General features: G+C 43.7%; 1 protein-coding gene across 3 annotated transcripts in view; it reads left to right on the top strand.

Moving 5' to 3' along the window:
- The first annotated feature begins 6,676 nt into the window (after positions 1–6,676).
- Positions 6,677–17,263, top strand: part of LOC139392841 (inositol 1,4,5-triphosphate receptor associated 2-like) — a 23,343-nt gene continuing 12,756 nt past the window's right edge. For all 3 annotated transcript variants that reach the window (XM_071141141.1, XM_071141142.1, XM_071141140.1), the window contains exons 1-16: positions 6,677–7,316; positions 7,613–7,720; positions 8,126–8,306; positions 8,667–8,725; positions 9,860–9,935; positions 10,027–10,185; positions 10,324–10,441; positions 11,986–12,036; positions 12,675–12,752; positions 13,151–13,207; positions 13,528–13,587; positions 13,865–13,929; positions 14,078–14,171; positions 14,375–14,509; positions 14,810–14,911; positions 15,998–16,149. In XM_071141141.1, coding sequence (XP_070997242.1) covers positions 6,677–7,316; positions 7,613–7,720; positions 8,126–8,306; positions 8,667–8,725; positions 9,860–9,935; positions 10,027–10,185; positions 10,324–10,441; positions 11,986–12,036; positions 12,675–12,752; positions 13,151–13,207; positions 13,528–13,587; positions 13,865–13,929; positions 14,078–14,171; positions 14,375–14,509; positions 14,810–14,911; positions 15,998–16,149 — 2,135 coding nt within the window. The remainder of the gene's footprint in view (positions 7,317–7,612; positions 7,721–8,125; positions 8,307–8,666; positions 8,726–9,859; positions 9,936–10,026; positions 10,186–10,323; positions 10,442–11,985; positions 12,037–12,674; positions 12,753–13,150; positions 13,208–13,527; positions 13,588–13,864; positions 13,930–14,077; positions 14,172–14,374; positions 14,510–14,809; positions 14,912–15,997; positions 16,150–17,263) is intronic.

The raw sequence follows: 17,263 nt of genomic DNA, 5'->3' as shown, positions 1-17,263 counted from the left end.
AACTGTATTTTTTTGTGAAGAATCAACAACAAGTGGGACACAATCATGAAGTGGAACGACATTTATTGGATATTTCAAACTTTTTTAACAAATCAAAAACTGAAAAATTGGGCATGCTAAATTATTCAGCCCCCTTAAGTTAATACTTTGTAGCGCCACCTTTTGCTGCGATTACAGCTGTAAGTCGCTTGGGGTATGTCTCTATCAGTTTTGCACATCGAGAGACTGACATTTTTTCCCATTCCTCCTTGCAAAACAGCTCGAGCTCAGTGAGGTTGGATGGAGAGCATTTGTGAACAGCAGTTTTCAGTTCTTTCCACAGATTCTCGATTGGATTCAGGTCTGGACTTTGACTTGGCCATTCTAACACCTGGATATGTTTATTTTTGAACCATTCCATTGTAGATTTTGCTTTATGTTTTGGATCATTGTCTTGTTGGAAGACAAATCTCCGTCCCAGTCTCAGGTCTTTTGCAGACTACATCAGGTTTTCTTCCAGAATGGTCCTGTATTTGGCTCCATCCATCTTCCCATCAATTTTAACCATCTTCCCTGTCCCTGCTGAAGAAAAGCAGGCCCAAACCATGATGCTGCCACCACCATGTTTGACAGTGGGCATGGTGTGTTCAGGGTGATGAGCTGTGTTGCATTTACGCCAAACATAACGTTTTGCATTGTTGCCAAAAAGTTCAATTTTTCATTCATCTGACCAGAGCACCTTCTTCCACATGTTTGGTGTGTCTCCCAGGTGGCTTGTGGCAAACTTTAAACTACACTTTTTATGGATATTTTTAAGAAATGGCTTTCTTCTTGCCACTCTTCCATAAAGGCCAGATTTGTTCAATATACGACTGATTGTTGTCCTATGGACAGAGTCTCCCACCTCAGCAGTAGATCTCTGCAGTTCATCCAGAGTGATCATGGGTCTCTTGGCTGCATCTCTGATCAGTCTTCTCCTTGAATGAGCTGAAAGTTTAGAGGGACGGCCAGGTCTTGGTAGATTTGCAGTGGTCTGATACTCCTTCCATTTCAATATTATCGCTTGCACAGTGCTCCTTGGGATGTTTACATCTTGGGAAATCTTTTTGTATCCAAATCCGGCTTTAAACTTCTTCACAACAGTATATCGGACCTGCCTGGTGTGTTCCTTGTTCTTCATGATGCTCTCTGCGCTTTTGACGGACCTCTGAGACTATCACAGTGCAGGTGCATTTATACGGAGACTTGATTACACACAGGTGGATTGTATTTATCATCATTAGTCATTTAGGTCAACATTGGATCATTCAGAGATCCTCACTGAACTTCTGGAGAGAGTTTGCTGCACTGAAAGTAAAGGGGCTGAATAATTTTGCAGGCCCAATTTTTCAGTTTTTGATTTGTTAAAAAAGTTTGAAATATCCAATAAATGTCGTTCCACTTCATGATTGTGTCCCACTTGTTGTTGATTCTTCACAAAAAAATACAGTTTTATATCTTTATGTTTGAAGCCTGAAATGTGGCAAATGGTCGCAAAGTTCAAGGGGGCCGAATACTTTCGCAAGCCACTGTAGATTTAATAAAGGTATCACTAGTCACTTTAAATAATGTCACTTTAATAATGTTTACAAATCCTACATTACTCATCTCATACTGCATTTTATACCATCTATTGCATCTTGACTATGCCGCACGGCATAGTGCATCCATATATTTATATGTGTTCCTGTGCAACTGGGTCTTGGACTTCCTGTCGGGCCGACCCCAGGTGGTGAGGGGAGGCAACAACTTCTCCGCTACACTGATCCTCAACACGGGCCCCCCCAGGGGTGTGTGCTTAGCCCTCTTTTGTACTCCATGGGTCACCGACGACTGCGTGGCCATGCACGACTCCATCTCAAATATCAAGTTTGCTGATGACACAACAAACAACGACAGAGCTGAGGGCATTGGCATCATGACATTTACCCAGTGCCAGGACATTTTAGCCAAAAACCTGTTTGCATCTCCCAGGAGGCTTAAACTTGGCCGCAGCCCATCAAAATCCACAAAGAAATGGTTAATTGACCACAAAATCAACATTTTGCAATTGCCATCTCAGTCTCTGGACTTAGACCCCATTGAAAACCTGTGGTTTAAATTGAATGGAGCGGTCCATAAGCGCAGACAAAGGATACTGGTGTTGTGTCTTTGGCTATGCCGGATTAAGTGATATGACATGCTATTCTATAAAATAATTTCTCCGTAATTAATATCACCTGATTGAGCTAATCATGTAAATGTAATTAACTAGAGAGTCGGGGCCCCACGAAATAATACTTATAGAGCTGTTATCTTCCGAATAAACTCTTAAAGACCTAGTAATATTTTACATCAATAGCAGTCAATATTAAATTGTCACCTTAATTTAGTCTCATCTGAAAGTTGTAAATTCTTGGTTATCTTCACGAACCCTGGCTAACAAGTTGAATCAGCAATACAAAATTGGGTTTAATTATTTATTTACTAAATACCTAACTAATCACACAGAATTACACATACACATAATTAATCATAACTTGATTACAAATTACGTCATAAAGGAAAAAGTCCCTAGCGGGCGGAACAGATATGACAGCTTGTTGCACAAAAGAAAAGGGTCTGGGTTTGAGTGAAAGAGCGGGAAGACTGAGGAACAAAAGGACGAAGCTGTGCTATCGTAAATACAGTTTCTTATGCATTCTAAATTACCGCCAATTTGGAAAAGGAAAATGCAATAAATATTTCCTCTGAGCTGCGCTTCGGTAGGTTGGAAGATGGAAGGCCGTGTTGACAAATCGAGTCCTTTGTCCTTTGAAGAATGTTCTTCGAAGAATTCAACCTTCTGATGTTCCCAGAATCTCTATGTTAACCAAAGGGTTTTGCAAATGTAACATCAGTAGGGTAGAGAGAGGAAAAGGGGGGGAAAGAGGTATTTATGACTGTCATAAACCTACATCCAGGCCAACGACATGACACTGGGAAACATTCTGTATGGAGGAATAGTCTAAGATCCCTCCAAATATGTTCTCCGATCTCTTCAAATATTTTTGAAAAAGGCTCGGTGCCATTATCCTTGTAAGGTGAGGTACAGTATATTGGAAGCAGGGGTGGCAATCATTTGTACCCCTATCTATTTTAGAAAAAAAAGATTACTTGTTAAACAAAATCTCTTTCTCTCAGCAATTGTATTAGAATAAAATATTATAATTTTCCCCAAAAAATATGCGTGCAATGTAGCTCAGTATTTGTATTTTTTATTTTATACAATCTTTTTAGCTCATCTTTATCAAGGTTGTCAATCATTTTGGACCTGACTATATGTGTACAGAGGTAGGTTGTATCATTGAACATAAATATAAACGCAACATGTAAAGTGTTGGTCCTCTGATATAAATAATCACAGACATTTTCCAGACACACAAAAAACATATTTCTCCCAAATTGTGTGTACAAATTTGTTTACATTCCTGTTAGTGAGCATTTCTCCTATGCCAAAATAATCCATCCACCTGACAGGTGTGGCATATCAAGAAGTTGATTAAAGAGCATGATCATTACACAGATGCACCTTGTGCTGGGGACAATAAAAGGCCACACTAAAAGGTGCAGTTCGGTCACACAAGTTTTGAGGGCGTGTGCAATTGGCATGCTGACTGCAGGAATGCCCACCAGAGCTGTTGCCAGAAAATGTCATGTTTGTTTCTCTACCATAAGCTGCTTCCAATTTGAATGCACAGAGATACCGTAATGAGATCCTGAGGCCCATTGTCGTGATATTCATCCACCGCATCACCTCATGTTTCAGCATGTTAATTAACAGCCCCATGTCTCAAGAATCTGTACACAATTCCTGTGAGCTGAAAATGTTCCAGTTCTTCCATGGTCTGCATGCTGACCAGACATGTCACCCATTGAGCATGTTTGGGATGCTCTGTACGACAGCGTGTTCCAGGTCCCTTTCAATATACAGCAACTTCGCACAGCCATTGAAGAGGAGTGGGACAACAGTCCACAGGCCACAATCAACAGCCTGATCAACTCAATGCGAAGGAGATGTGTAGCGCCATATGAGGCTAATCGTGGTCACACCAGATACTGACTGTTTTTCTGATCCATTTTTCCTTAAATGTACCTGTGCCCAACAGATGCATATCTTTGTTCCCAGTCATGTAAAACCCATAGATTAGGGCCTCATTTATTTATTTAAATCGACTGATTTTTCTTATATGAACTGGAACTCATTAAAATCTTTGAAATTGTTGCGTGTTGCGTTTATATTTGTGTTCAGTATATAATATGCGTTGTGGTATACAACCAAACAGGTTTTCCTCCCTGAATTGTCCCTGCTGTTTATGGCTTTTCACTTACTGTTCTTCTCTCATTTAGATATTAAATGTACATTGTCTTCCATGCATGTATTACCCTAAGTTTATCAAAGCCTACTACAATAAACCATACCATTGTTGATGCTAAATGATGCACAGACGTCTCAAAAGACACAGACAGGAAGAGTGAGAGCGAGAGAGTGAGAGAGAGAGAGAGAGAGAGAGAGAGAGAGAGAGAGAATGAGAGAGAGAGAGCATGATGACAGAACATTCATTACAAAGTGTTTCATTCTTCAGTGTACATGAGATATGAAATACAGTGTATCTAACTATTATTATTGTACTTTAGTTGGTATGATACCATACTATGTGCCCTATGTGTGTTCTTGCCGGCAGGCAGGCTCTCTCTGCAGACTTGGACATACGGTTCATGTTAAGCATGGGTCTGAAGAGACACACTTTGTCAGAGAGAATGAGAGAGAGAGATTTGAACTTGTATTGTACAAAAGACATTCCAACATGGACCTTTGGTGTAGATTGTCACTAGCCTATAAGCTCTCTCTGAGGAAATGAGGTGACCTAACCTGTTCTTCACTCATTTCTCCATGCAGAACCCTGGCAATGATCAATTGTACTGTCTCACAGACATTAGAACCATGTTTGTATTGATATAAACAGTAACAAAGTTATCCATTAGCTTACATTGAGGTGTGCTGTTTACATTGGGATCACAGCACGTCTACTGCAAAATAGGTACATTGATTTGGCATTAGTTGGCACGATATTCTATTCTTCAAAGTTAGCTCAGCTCTATTCTATTCTAATCGAAAGACATGGTGCAGTCTCTTTATTAGCTAAAGATACAAAAGAACACAGGGCAGCAGTAGTGGAAAAAGTACCCAAATCTCATACTTGAGTCAAAGTAAAGATGAGTAAAAGTGAGTCACCCAATAAAATACTACTTGTTTTAAATATACTTAAGTATCAAAAGTAAATGTTGTTGCTAAAAAAGTACTTTTTTATTTATTTAGTGATAGCCAGGGGCACACTCCAAGACTCAGACATAATTTACAAACAAAGCATTTGTGTTTAGTGAGTCCACCAGATCAGAGGCAGTAGGGAAGACCAGGGATGTTCTCTTGATAAGTGTGCGAATTGGATAATTGTCTGTCCTGCTAAGCATTCAAAATGCAATGAGTATGAGTCAGGGAAAATGTATGGAGTAGAGAGTACATAATTTAGGAATGTAAGTGAAGTCAAAGTCAAAATTGTCAAAAAATATCAATCGTAAAGTAGATACCCCAAAAAACGACTTAAGTAGTACTTTAAGTACTTTACACCAGTGCAGGGTAGGCACACTGTAATCAACTTCATAGACAACACCTGGCCGGGTGGTACAGCGTATTTGTTGGTTTTTACCACTTTCTCCAATCACACATCTCCAATTGTGGATTTTTACACTGAAAAATAACTGACTTTCGACTTGTGAGTCTGAAGGTCTGTGATCAAACGGGGATGCAACAATATTATTGGCCACAAAGGGTCAGTGTTGGCTTGGTTTTAGATGAGTGATCTACCTACCTCGTCGGTTTCAAATTGCAAACACATGTCACTCAAGCGCTCTGATTGATTTCCCGAGTGTGGTTTGACTTTGAAGGCTGTATCAAGCGAATTGAGACGTCAAAGAGGACTATTTACGTTTACAAAAGATAGGCAACACGGTAAAGAGAGGTAAGTAGCCTACATCAAAATCCAAGTATAAACTACGACAGTCTGTCGTTCATATTTATTGAAAAAGAAAGAAAATTGGCGTCAATTATTCATTGCAGTCCTTGTTATCGTATTTTGCATAACACAAGGCTACAACATTTTTGTCTTGGCAACAAAATATATATTAGGGTAACTCACTCTTGTTAGTTTAATGTTTTTAGAAACATTTGTTAGTTTACAGAAGATTTGATTTAATAACAAGTGTCCTTTCAGTTAGTGGCTCAGGTAAGCTCGTTATTTTTATCCAGGTAGACTGCTGGCGTGCTGTGCTCTGTTGCTCCCATTTAAAAACTAATCCTATGGTCTACACACAAGAAACACAAGAAGGATACACTACAACAACCTCAATCAACAACTGTAGTCTATTTGAGATGTCTGAAATGTGATGAACTTGGGAAGTATCTGGACTATCAGTGTAATTCCTCGCCTTTCACTAAACCCGTCTCCTTTTTAATGATTTATTTGACCTTTACTTTACCAGGCAGGTCAATTAATATCAAATTCATGTTTACAATGACGGCCGGTCTCCAATGACAGCTTCTCCCCTCTCTAGCTCTTGTGTTGTCACCCCCTGCTCCAGCATGGACCTTGGAGTGACCCATCGTCAACGCCACAACCCTGTTGACAGCATCTGTCGTAAGCTGCAGACCATCCAGCGGCACGACCGTGAGGTTAACCCCTCCTCGCCCTTCCAGATTCCAAAGTTCACGTCCAGCAGCTACGACAGCCCCCAGTCCAGCCTGCGCCGCAACCTGGAAGTCATCCTGAAGAAGCGCGAGAGGGAGGGGCTGTTAACCCCCAAGGGTTCACCCCAGCTTCCCAGGAGCTCCCACTGTCCCAACTCCAGCCCAGCCAACCCCACCATGAACCCCCCAACCCCGGTCAATGCTACGTTTACCATAACGAGTAATCCTGGGGAGTGGAGGGGGGTGGGGTTAGGAGGGCAAGGGAGAGGATGGCAGAGGAACTGCTCCACCCCAGCTGTCCAGACTGGAGACACTTTTTTCAGCTTCTCTCATGGTCACCAGTTTACTCAGCCTGAGGCGGGGACAGGGTCTGACGGCAGCGAGAGGCACAGGGCCCCATCTCTAACTCGCACACCTGCACAGAGCCTGCTGTCCTACAACCTCAACTTCTGCTCGTCGGACTCCACGGCCAACCTGCTGCAGTGTGAGCTGCCTTACCCGGCCCTGGTTGTCAAGAGACTGTCCATGGGAGACGGTAAGGGGAATACACACCCTCACTGTGGGATTTCGAAAGCACTGCTCAGTTCTTAGTGAACAATGACATCAATGATCATTATTGATCATGAGGTTAAGAGCATTCCTCAGGCCTGTCACACACTCCTTTCCATTTGCCATCTCTTATGTCACACACCAGTATGTACATTTTATTATGTTGCCTCAAGGAATGTTATGCAACTGACAGAAGATCAATCATGTTTATTGGCCACTGATGTCAGCTGATGAAGTGGCCATTGGCCAGTGTGGTTACAGAGTGTGTGTGTGTGTGTGTAGGAGCCATGTCCTCTGAGAATCGGAAGGAGACGATGACTGAGGTCAGTCTGATCTGTGAAGAGGATTTACTAGACACCATTTTCCATGTTTGTGACACCCAGCGCAGAGGTACGCACTCGCTCACATACAGCATTAAACTCTCAAAGTATCAAATATATACTGAGCACAGAAGTACACTCAAAATATCAAATCTAGCACATTGTGGAGTACACACTCTTCTATCCCGACTCACCGTATCGAACATAAGGAGGCACAGTCTCATACACTGCTTTTCTTTGTTTCTGAAGCAGTCAATGATGTGATACAAGTGCTCTAGATTCCCTGTGGGTGGTTGTCTCTTCACAGTCCTATTTTGTTTACTAAAAGCTGTTACTGAAAGAACCTCAGGCGGAGGAAGGCGATTGCTATGACTCCTGGGGAGGTCCCTTCCCATGCTAGTCACCAGACTGACTACAGTAACCCAGTAAATTACTATGATAAAGACGGTAACCTGGCCTCCTCCTTTTCCTTCAGGTAAGGTGTACGTGTCTCGTATCGTGGACTACCTGCGTCACACCACCAGCCGGGGTTCTGAGGACAGCGGGCTGGAGGACCTGTGTAATATGCTGGACCCAGAGCACAAAGATGTCTCCATAGACCTGGACACCTACCACGCCATCATGAAGGAGTGGATCGATGACTGCAGAAAGAATGGGTACTGGATATGTTTTCTGTGCCTCCTCCCAAATATGCCACTCTTCCCTTTTATAGTGCACTACTTTTGACCAGGGCTGTGGTCAAACGTAGTGCACTACATAGCAGTGCATGTTGTCTTGTCCCACTTTTTCCTGTAGAGGATGCTGTGTTCTAGTTCATGTGTTCTGTCACATGGATACCAAATTTGCAGTCAAATATTCTCATCAAAGAGCTTGTTGTCTATTAGATAAGCTTCTGTAACTTTTGTGTTGTAACAGATACATTAACCTCTGTGTGTGTAAGTAAGCCTGTGATATTGTGTGACTGTGTAATGTCATGTTTCTGGGTGTCTGTCTCCTTGTCTTCACCACAACCACAGGGACGACACACCAGAGGACCTAACTCAAGAGTCTGTCAGACTCCGAGACAGCCTGTCAGGTGAGTTGATACAGACATACAGTGCCTGCAAAAGTATTCATCTCCCTTGGCATTTTTTCTATTTTGTTGCATTACAACCTGTAATTTAAATAGATTTTTATTTGGAATTAATGTAATGGACATACACAAAATAGTCCAAATTGGCGAAGTGAAATGAAAAAAAAGCTTATTGGCCATCAAGGAAAAACACCTCATCACCCTGAGAACACCATCCCCACAGGGAAGCATGGTGGTGGCAGCATCATGTTGTGGAGGATGTTCTTCATCGGCAGGGACTGGGAAACTGGTCAGAATTGAATGAAGGATGGATGGTGCTAAATGCAGGGAAATTCTTGAGGGAAACCTGTTTTGTCTTCCAGAGGTTTGAGACTGGGATGGAGGTTCACCTTCCAGCAGGACAATGACCCTAAGTATACTGCTAAAGAAACACTTGAGTGGTTTAAGGGGAAAACATTTAAATGTCTTTGAATGGCCTAGTCAAAGTCCAGACCTCAATCCAATTGAGAATCTGTGGTATGACTTAAAGATTGCTGTTCACCAGCGGAATCCATCCAACTTGAAGGAGCTGGAGCAGTTTTGCCTTGAAGAATGGGCAAAAATCACAGTGGCTAGATGTGCCACTGCCAAGCTTCTAGATATATACCCCAAGAGACTTGCAGCTGTAATTGCTGCAAAAGGTGTCTCTACAAAGTTTTGACTTTTGGGGGGTGAATAGTTATGCACGCTCAAGTTAACTTTTTTTTTTTTTGTATTCTCTTGTTTCACAATAAAACATATTTTGCATCTTCAAAGTGGTAGGCATGTTGTGTACACCCCCCCCCCCCCCCCCAGAAAAATCTATTTTAATTCCAGGTTGTAATAGGAAAAATGCCAAGGGGGGTGAATACTTTCACAAGCCACTGTATAGTCTGTCAGACTCCGAGCCTGTCACAGACATATAGGAGACATTAGAGGACTAATCAGAGAAATGGATGACTTGTGAGGGGTGAAGGTTCTCTTGTACCATGCCTCCAAGTAGCTCTCTCTCTCGCTCCACCACTCACTCACTCACACACAACTTCTCATTTTAGCAAGTCAATGTATTTTCTCACTCATTCTTTCTATAAGCATAGACCACTTCTCTCACTCCATCAGCTAAGAGGTCTGTCCTGCTGAACATGACCTCGGGTAGTCTGGAGGCATTTGGAGGGGAGGTGTCACGAACAGATTTGTAAGTAGTGTTCGTGTGTGCATGCAATTGTCCAATTTGACATTTGACTAACCGTGTCTTAACCTGTATGTGACTGTGTTTTTCTCCCCAGTGAGACGTCAGACCTGGTGTTCTGTGTGACCGACCTGCAGTTCAGTAACCAGAAGCTTCAGGAGGAGGTGAGGAAGCTGAAGCAGAATGTGGAGACCATGGAGGACCATAACCAGAAACTAGCAGAGGAGAACGAGGAGCTCAAGTCACAGGCCAGACTGTATGGACTGTACACACACACACAGTCACGCATACTATTGAAATGGCTGCCTTCCTATTCCGCCTTCTCTCAATTGAACCTCCTATTAGGCCCCACATACACACACCCAAGTATAATGTCCCTCTCTCCCCCCTGTAGAGGCCAGCAGCTGGCCCAGAAGGAGAAGATGTTGAAGGATGAGGTGGAGGAGATGAAGATGAGTCTGAGCTGTACAGAGGAGGGCAGAGCCAGGGCCTCGGCTCAGACCAAACATATGGTATATACACTCACACACACTACTTCACTGTCATGCTATTCAACTATCTACACTGAACAAAAGTATAAACTCAACGTGCAACAATTTCAAAGATTTTACTGAGTTACAGTTCATAAAATGAAATCAGTTTACATTTTTTATTTTTTATTAAAATAAATTCATTAGGCCCTAATCTATGGAATTCACAGATTTGAATGTGTTGGTCACAGATACCTTAAAGGAAAGGTGAGGGCGTGGATCAGAAAACCAGTCCGTATCTGGTGTCTCCACCATTTGCTTCATGCAGTGAGACATGTCCTTTGCATAGAGTTGAGCAGGCTTTTGATTGTGTCCCTTGGAATGTTGTCCCACTCCACTGGAACACGCTGTCGTGTACGTCGATCCAGAGCATCCCACACATGCTCAATGGGTGACATGTCTGGTGGGTATGCAGACCATGGAAGAACTGGGACATTTTCAGCTTCCAGGAATTGTGTACAGATCCTTACGACATGGGGCCAGACATACTTCGGTTGTGTAAACCCACAGTTTCATTAGCTCTCTGTGTGTTTGGTCTCAGACGTTCCCGCTGGTGAAGAAGACTGGATGTGGAGGTCCTGAGCTGGCGAAGTTACATGTGGTCTGCGGTTGTGAGGCCGGTTGGACATACTGCCAAATTCTCTAAAACGACAGAGGCGGCTTTTGGTAGAGGAATTAATCATAAAATACTCTGGCAACAGCTCTGGTGGACATTCCTGTAGTCAGCATGCCAATTGCATGCGCCCTCAACTTGACACATCTGTGGCATTGTGTTGTGACAAAACTGCACATTTTAGTGGCCTTTTATTGTCCCCAGCACATGGTGCACCTATGTAATATCATGCTGTTTAATCAGCTTCTTGATATGCCACACCTGTCAGGTGGCTGGATTATCTTGGCAGTGGAGAAATGCTCACTAACAGGGATGTAAACGAATTTGACAGAAATGTTTTTTTTGTGTGTATGGAATATTTTATGGGGTCTTATTTAGGCTCATAAACATAAGGCCAACACTTTACATGTTTCCTTTTATATTTTTGTTCAGTGTGTATTGAAAACCGGTGCTTCCATACAGTTGAGGTTCCAGAGTTCATTTAGGGTCATCTATAAAGATGCTGGACAGGCCATTCTTTTGGCTACCATGGCTATGCTGCCATAGGATGATAATGCCCATGTCCACGAGGCACAAGTGGTCACTGAATGGTTTGTTGAGCATGAAAATGATGTAAACCATATGCCACGGCAATCTCAGTTACCAGACCTCAACCCAATTGAACACTTATAGGAGTTTCTGGAGCGGTGCCTGAGACAGCATATTCCACCATCAACAAAACCCCAAATGATTGAACTTCTCGTGGAAGAAGTGTGTCGCATCCCTCCAACAGAGTTTTAGACACTTGTAGAATCAATGCACCTTGGCATAGAAGTTGTTCTGTCTCGTTTTGGTGTTTCCTTTGGCTGTTTCCTGTATCCAACTAACTATACAACGTCCACAGTCCTATACTAACTCAACATCTCCCCAACAGGAGAGAGAGAACCAGAGTCTGATTGCCAAGATAAGCTGTCTTCAGGATGAGGTACTGTACTGGATACCTTTCTCTCCACACAGAACCCCTTTCATCAACATCTACATTGCTCTTGGGTCATTTCATTACTTTATCATGTATTTAATTGGAGGCATCGTAAAGGCACCCCGAGGGATTCTATGTGATGGTCATTCCTTTTAATGAGAGATTTGATTTGGTGGCGAGTCATCAGGATTGTGCTCACCGACCAATCAGTGTCATTGATCAGTTAAGTGCCTACTAGGGCGACACAACAGCAGCAGGACTATCTGCTTCCCCTGGGAACTTCCTGTCTGCTGTTTTTCCAGGATCCTAGACAGTTTTTCCCAACCCTGGTCCTCCAGTACCCACGACAGTACAGTTTTGTTGTAGCCCTTGACAAACACACCTCATTCAACACATTGAGGACTTGATGATTAGTTGACAAGTTGAATCAGGTGTGTTTGTCCAGGGTTACAATAAAAATGTGTACTGTTGGGGTTACTGGAGGACCAGGGTTGGGAAACACTGATTTAGGAAATGCCATTCCATGGCTATCTACTCAAATGTACCTTGTCCACTTTTAACTGACATGGTAGGGTAAAATAAGGCATCTTTTTAGGGTAGATTTACTCATCCCCCCCCCCCCCCCCTACCTACCTGTGGACTAGAACATCAAGGTCACCATGGAGATGGATGACCTCCAGAAGAGGATGATTGAACTGTGTGACCTAAACGCTGAGCTGCAGGTGGGTCCACACAACTATATTGAACAAACTATTGTACTGTTGAGGGAATAAGCGATTCAAGGTTGGCAACTAGAAAGCGGTTTCCTGGAAACAGATTAAGCCTAGTTCTCAACTAAAAAACAACTTTCAATTAAGATTCTCCATTTTTAGAATCCTTCTTAGTCCAAGACTAGGCTTGATCTGTTTCTGGTCAACTGTGCCCAGAAGAAAAGGTTGTGTGAATGTTTGTTTTGCCTTTCATGGTCTTCTGAAAAAGTCCTGGAGTGCAGTGCTATGGACCTACGTAACTGGCCTTTAGGATCACAGTGATCCCCACGCCTGCTCCTGATTGGTCTGCCTGTGTGTTGTGGATGAGTGCCAGTGGTTTCATGGTGTAGTGTCTGTTCTCTCATCCACAGGTCCATAACCATTCCTTTGATGCTGTCGTGAGTGAAAAGGAATCCCTCATACTCCAGGTCAGTATCATCTGAATAAAAAAACAAACCATTTATTTATAGTACTTTTTGTTCCGTATCTGTTCAGTAATGAATAAAGATGGGTCATTGTTGTAGTCGGGCTGTCCCCTACTATACATTCTCTATGATAACACGGCTGTACAAAGCGAAAGTCACATTATAGATTGGGGTCCTTAGATCAGTGATAACCCAGGCTTCAGGGCATAGACTGTTGATCTGTTCATTCATATGATCGTACATTTGGAATGTTTCAGAGACATTGTCCTGGGGGGAAATACAATAATCAAGAATATTGCTGTCATGTTGTCTCCCCTCTACAGAAGTGCAGACAGATTGAGGAGCTGATGGCTACAGTGATGGAGTACTCATCAGTCACAGAGGTGAGGAGGCTGTCTCGATAATCATTACCCTATCCCAAATCTCCCCTTAGCCCCTACTCCCATGCACTAGATCATAAAGGAATGGATGTGCACAAGCAGCAATGCTGTACCCCCACTGCTCTGAACTGCCGACCAGAGAGCTCTGCAAAATGATTTCTCTCTCTCAGCAGAGCCCTATATGATGCATGTCTTTGTCTGTCAGCTGCAGTGAATATGTATTAGCTGCAGCAGTCGTGGTGTTATCTAACCGTGTTTGATGTCTTGTTGTCTCTGACAGCTGTTGAGAGCAGACAAGACCAAGCTGGAGAGCCAGATACACATGATGCCGCCAGACATGGCAGTGTAAGTACACTGTACTAGAGGTGGAGCCTTGACTGGTCTTGTAGCAGGATTGGGGAATTATGTGTATTCTCTGTTTAACTATGTCCTTTTGTCTTTGTAGTTTGCTCTGATTGGTTCTCTCTCTCCTCTCTCGCTCTCCCTCTTGCAGTGCAGGTCTCTCCCTGTCGGTGGCGTACAGGTTGAACCACAGCACTTCAGGATCCCTGCAGACAGAACTGGCCCTTGCTCAAACACCTCCGGAGGTCAGATAAATATATCCCCCCGTTCCATGTTTGCAGCCTGTGAATTGAACACCCACTCTCTCTGAGTACGCTCACACCTTTGAGAACCAATCCACTGTATTCACCCAAAACTTCAGCTCCAGGGACCCTATTATGCTATCGTTTACTGAAACCATCAGCCTATCCGCTTCAGGGTTAATGACCAAGTCGTGTTTTATTTCCAGGGTGCGGCGCGTGTGTCGCCACTGAGCTTTGCATCTGCGCTAGATGAGTCTCTGGACAGGGAGGTGTTAGTGCTCCTGCAGGGCCCCACACCTGACCAGATGTCCCCGGAGTTCAAGAGCCTCATCAACAAATTGGTACTCTATACAGCAGACATTGTCCCAATTGTACACTATAGATACAGCAGTCCTGATAATTCATTAGATATTTTCAGCCCTTACTGTCCTAATTATGCACTCAATACACTATGCAGGGACTGGTATCTAACCAGCACACATTTCAAAAGCATGGAGAAAACTACTTTTTGTGCATCTATGGTCTGATTGTGGTGTAGATGCATGACTCATTTTCTTCCATAGAAAATTGAATTGATTAGTACTTAAAGTAGTTACACGGATAACCTGAAACACATTAATTGTTTTTCTGGTTGTTTTCAGAAGAGAGATTTTAAGGACGAGGGCCATTCCATCTTGTCAACACTCAGAGGACTCATGCACCACTATGGAGGACCAGGGGCTAGTAAAGACCCCAGACTGCAGGTGAGGGGCATACACACACACTATCTCGATCTCACGCAGATGCACACACTCTCGCTCTCCCTCTCTCGTTCTCATTCCTTCTTTCTGTCCTCTTACTCTTTCTCTGTCCTTTCTTCCCCTCTCATTCTCTTGCTCTCTCTGTCCTCGCTCTTGCTCTCTTCTCTCTGACACACACACTCATGCTCCTCTCGTTCTATCTCTTGCTCACTCTCCCTCATTCTCTCTCTATTTTTCTATTGTTCTCTCTCCCTCACTCACACACTAGAGCTATTCGAGTGGATGTATCAACCCACTATCCAGCTCAGTGGTAGAGGAGGATGTTCCTGAGTCACTCTGTACCAGAGAACTCTAGGTGTGTGTGTGTGTAGGTATCCTGGGGGTCACATATCTGTATCAAAGAAGAGGTTGGTGTTTCTCTAGGTTCAGAGATTCGAGAGAAAAGAGCAAATACCTTTTGGTTTTCCATCATATTGCTTTTCACTTATCCTGTTCTTTCAGATCAGTGCAGAATGCAGATACAGGAAATGAGACGCGGAAAGGAGCAATTAGGCTATTGAGATGCACCCTACTGAGTTCAATGTGGAGAGTAGGGAGGAGTTTGGGCTGAATAGGACTCTCTCTGCTCGTAGCTTTTAGAGGATTACATAATATGGCTGTTCTCTCTCTCCTCTCCAGAGATCCCTAATCTACAATGTTATATAACTCTCTATCCCATCAATGCCTATTAATGCAGCGTGGCTTAGTTAGTGTGCTGTAGTGTAAATTCAGTCTCTCTCTTGCAACACACACACACTCGCTCTCTCTCGTTCGGTCCTTGTCACCTCCCTCTGCCACCCTCTCTCTTTCATTCCCCCCTCTCTCCCTCCCTTTTCTCTCTCCCACCTTCTTTCTCTCTCCAATCTGCATTCGTCAGACACGTCAACAGTAAACATTATTCTTGAGTAAAGAGTGAGTGCAGTAGTGTCGCTGTGGCTAAGAGATGGACATACTTTACTGTATGTCTAGTACCGCTGGATAGGCTGTCTGACTGCCTGAGACCCTGTAGCTCCAGGAAGAGGCTGACTCCCTGCCCTTTCTCCCCCACAGGCGGTGCAGTCTGAGCTGGATCAGAGGAGGACGGAGTGGGGCCTCAGCCTGGAGCAGTTGGACCAGTACACCGACTCCCTGGAGAACAAACTGATCAAGATGGCCAGCAGCATAAGGAGGTCCCGCACTGAGATACTACACCTGTCAGTCAGGTGAGTGGGGGTTGAGTGTGTTTGTGTGTGTGTGCCTGTTGGAAGTGAGGGTCAAGAGGAACTAGAGTGCTGCTTTTCTCTCACTGGTCAAGTAGATTTTGCGGGTCTTGAATAAGAAAGGGTTACAGTGTGGTGGGAGGGGCTTTCATTGTCTAAGAAGATACAGACTCTGTGCAGGAGGGATCTAGGGAGGAATCTGGTCATATTTGGTTGCTTCCCTCTGCTCTCCTGAAGTCTCTGTGCTCTGGGTCTGACTGGGTGACCTCTAACCTGTCTAAGTAGTGGTTGGGTCCTGGTCCAGTATGGCTCTGTCTGTAGCTGCCTCACTGCCACGTGGGCCCGTTCCACACTGCCGCCCTGCTCTGGAGGATAAAAGGGGGAGGGGGGGGCCGTTATCGGGCCAGGCTGTGGGAACGTTGTCTGGGCTAGCCAGCTGTGCACAGGCCCTCTAAACTACTCTGGACTAGTCTGGGACTGGGTGTTAGGAGCTGTCCGATACTGGGAGTTAGGGGCTCTCCAGAGCTCCTGCCATCCTAGTACAGGCTGGGCAACAGCAGCATGGGACACTGCATGGGCCTGCGGATTGGGTACAGTATGTTATGTTATGGACCCTTCACTACGCTGTCAATGGGCTGGGTGAGAGTGATGAATCTGTTCATTTGCATTGTACTCACTGGATGCATGATTGACGTGGTTTCAGAAGTATTTGTGGCTAGTGACCCTTTTTGTTGATGTTTTTGGGAGTGTGTTGCTTTACGTGTCGGTCTGTGTAAATACAGTGCCTTGCGAAAGTATTCGGCCCCCTTGAACTTTGCGACCTTTTGCCACATTTCAGGCTTCAAACATAAAGATATAAAACTGTATTGTTTTGTGAAGAATCAACAACAAGTGGGACACAATCATGAAGTGGAACGACATTTATTAGATATTTCAAACTTTTTTAACAAATCAAAAACTGAAAAATTGGGCGTGCAAAATTATTCAGCCCCTTTACTTTCAGTGCAGCAAACTCTCTCCAGAAGTTCAGTGAGGATCTCTGAATGATCCAATGTTGACCTAAATGACTAATGATGATAAATACAATCCACCTGTGTGTAATCAAGTCTCCGTATAA

Source organism: Oncorhynchus clarkii, chromosome 33 (genome assembly GCF_045791955.1).
Source record: "Oncorhynchus clarkii lewisi isolate Uvic-CL-2024 chromosome 33, UVic_Ocla_1.0, whole genome shotgun sequence".
NCBI classification, from domain to species: domain Eukaryota; kingdom Metazoa; phylum Chordata; class Actinopteri; order Salmoniformes; family Salmonidae; genus Oncorhynchus; species Oncorhynchus clarkii.
The sequence above is the reverse complement of the archived record's forward strand: the minus strand, read 5'-3'. Positions and strand labels throughout refer to the sequence as shown.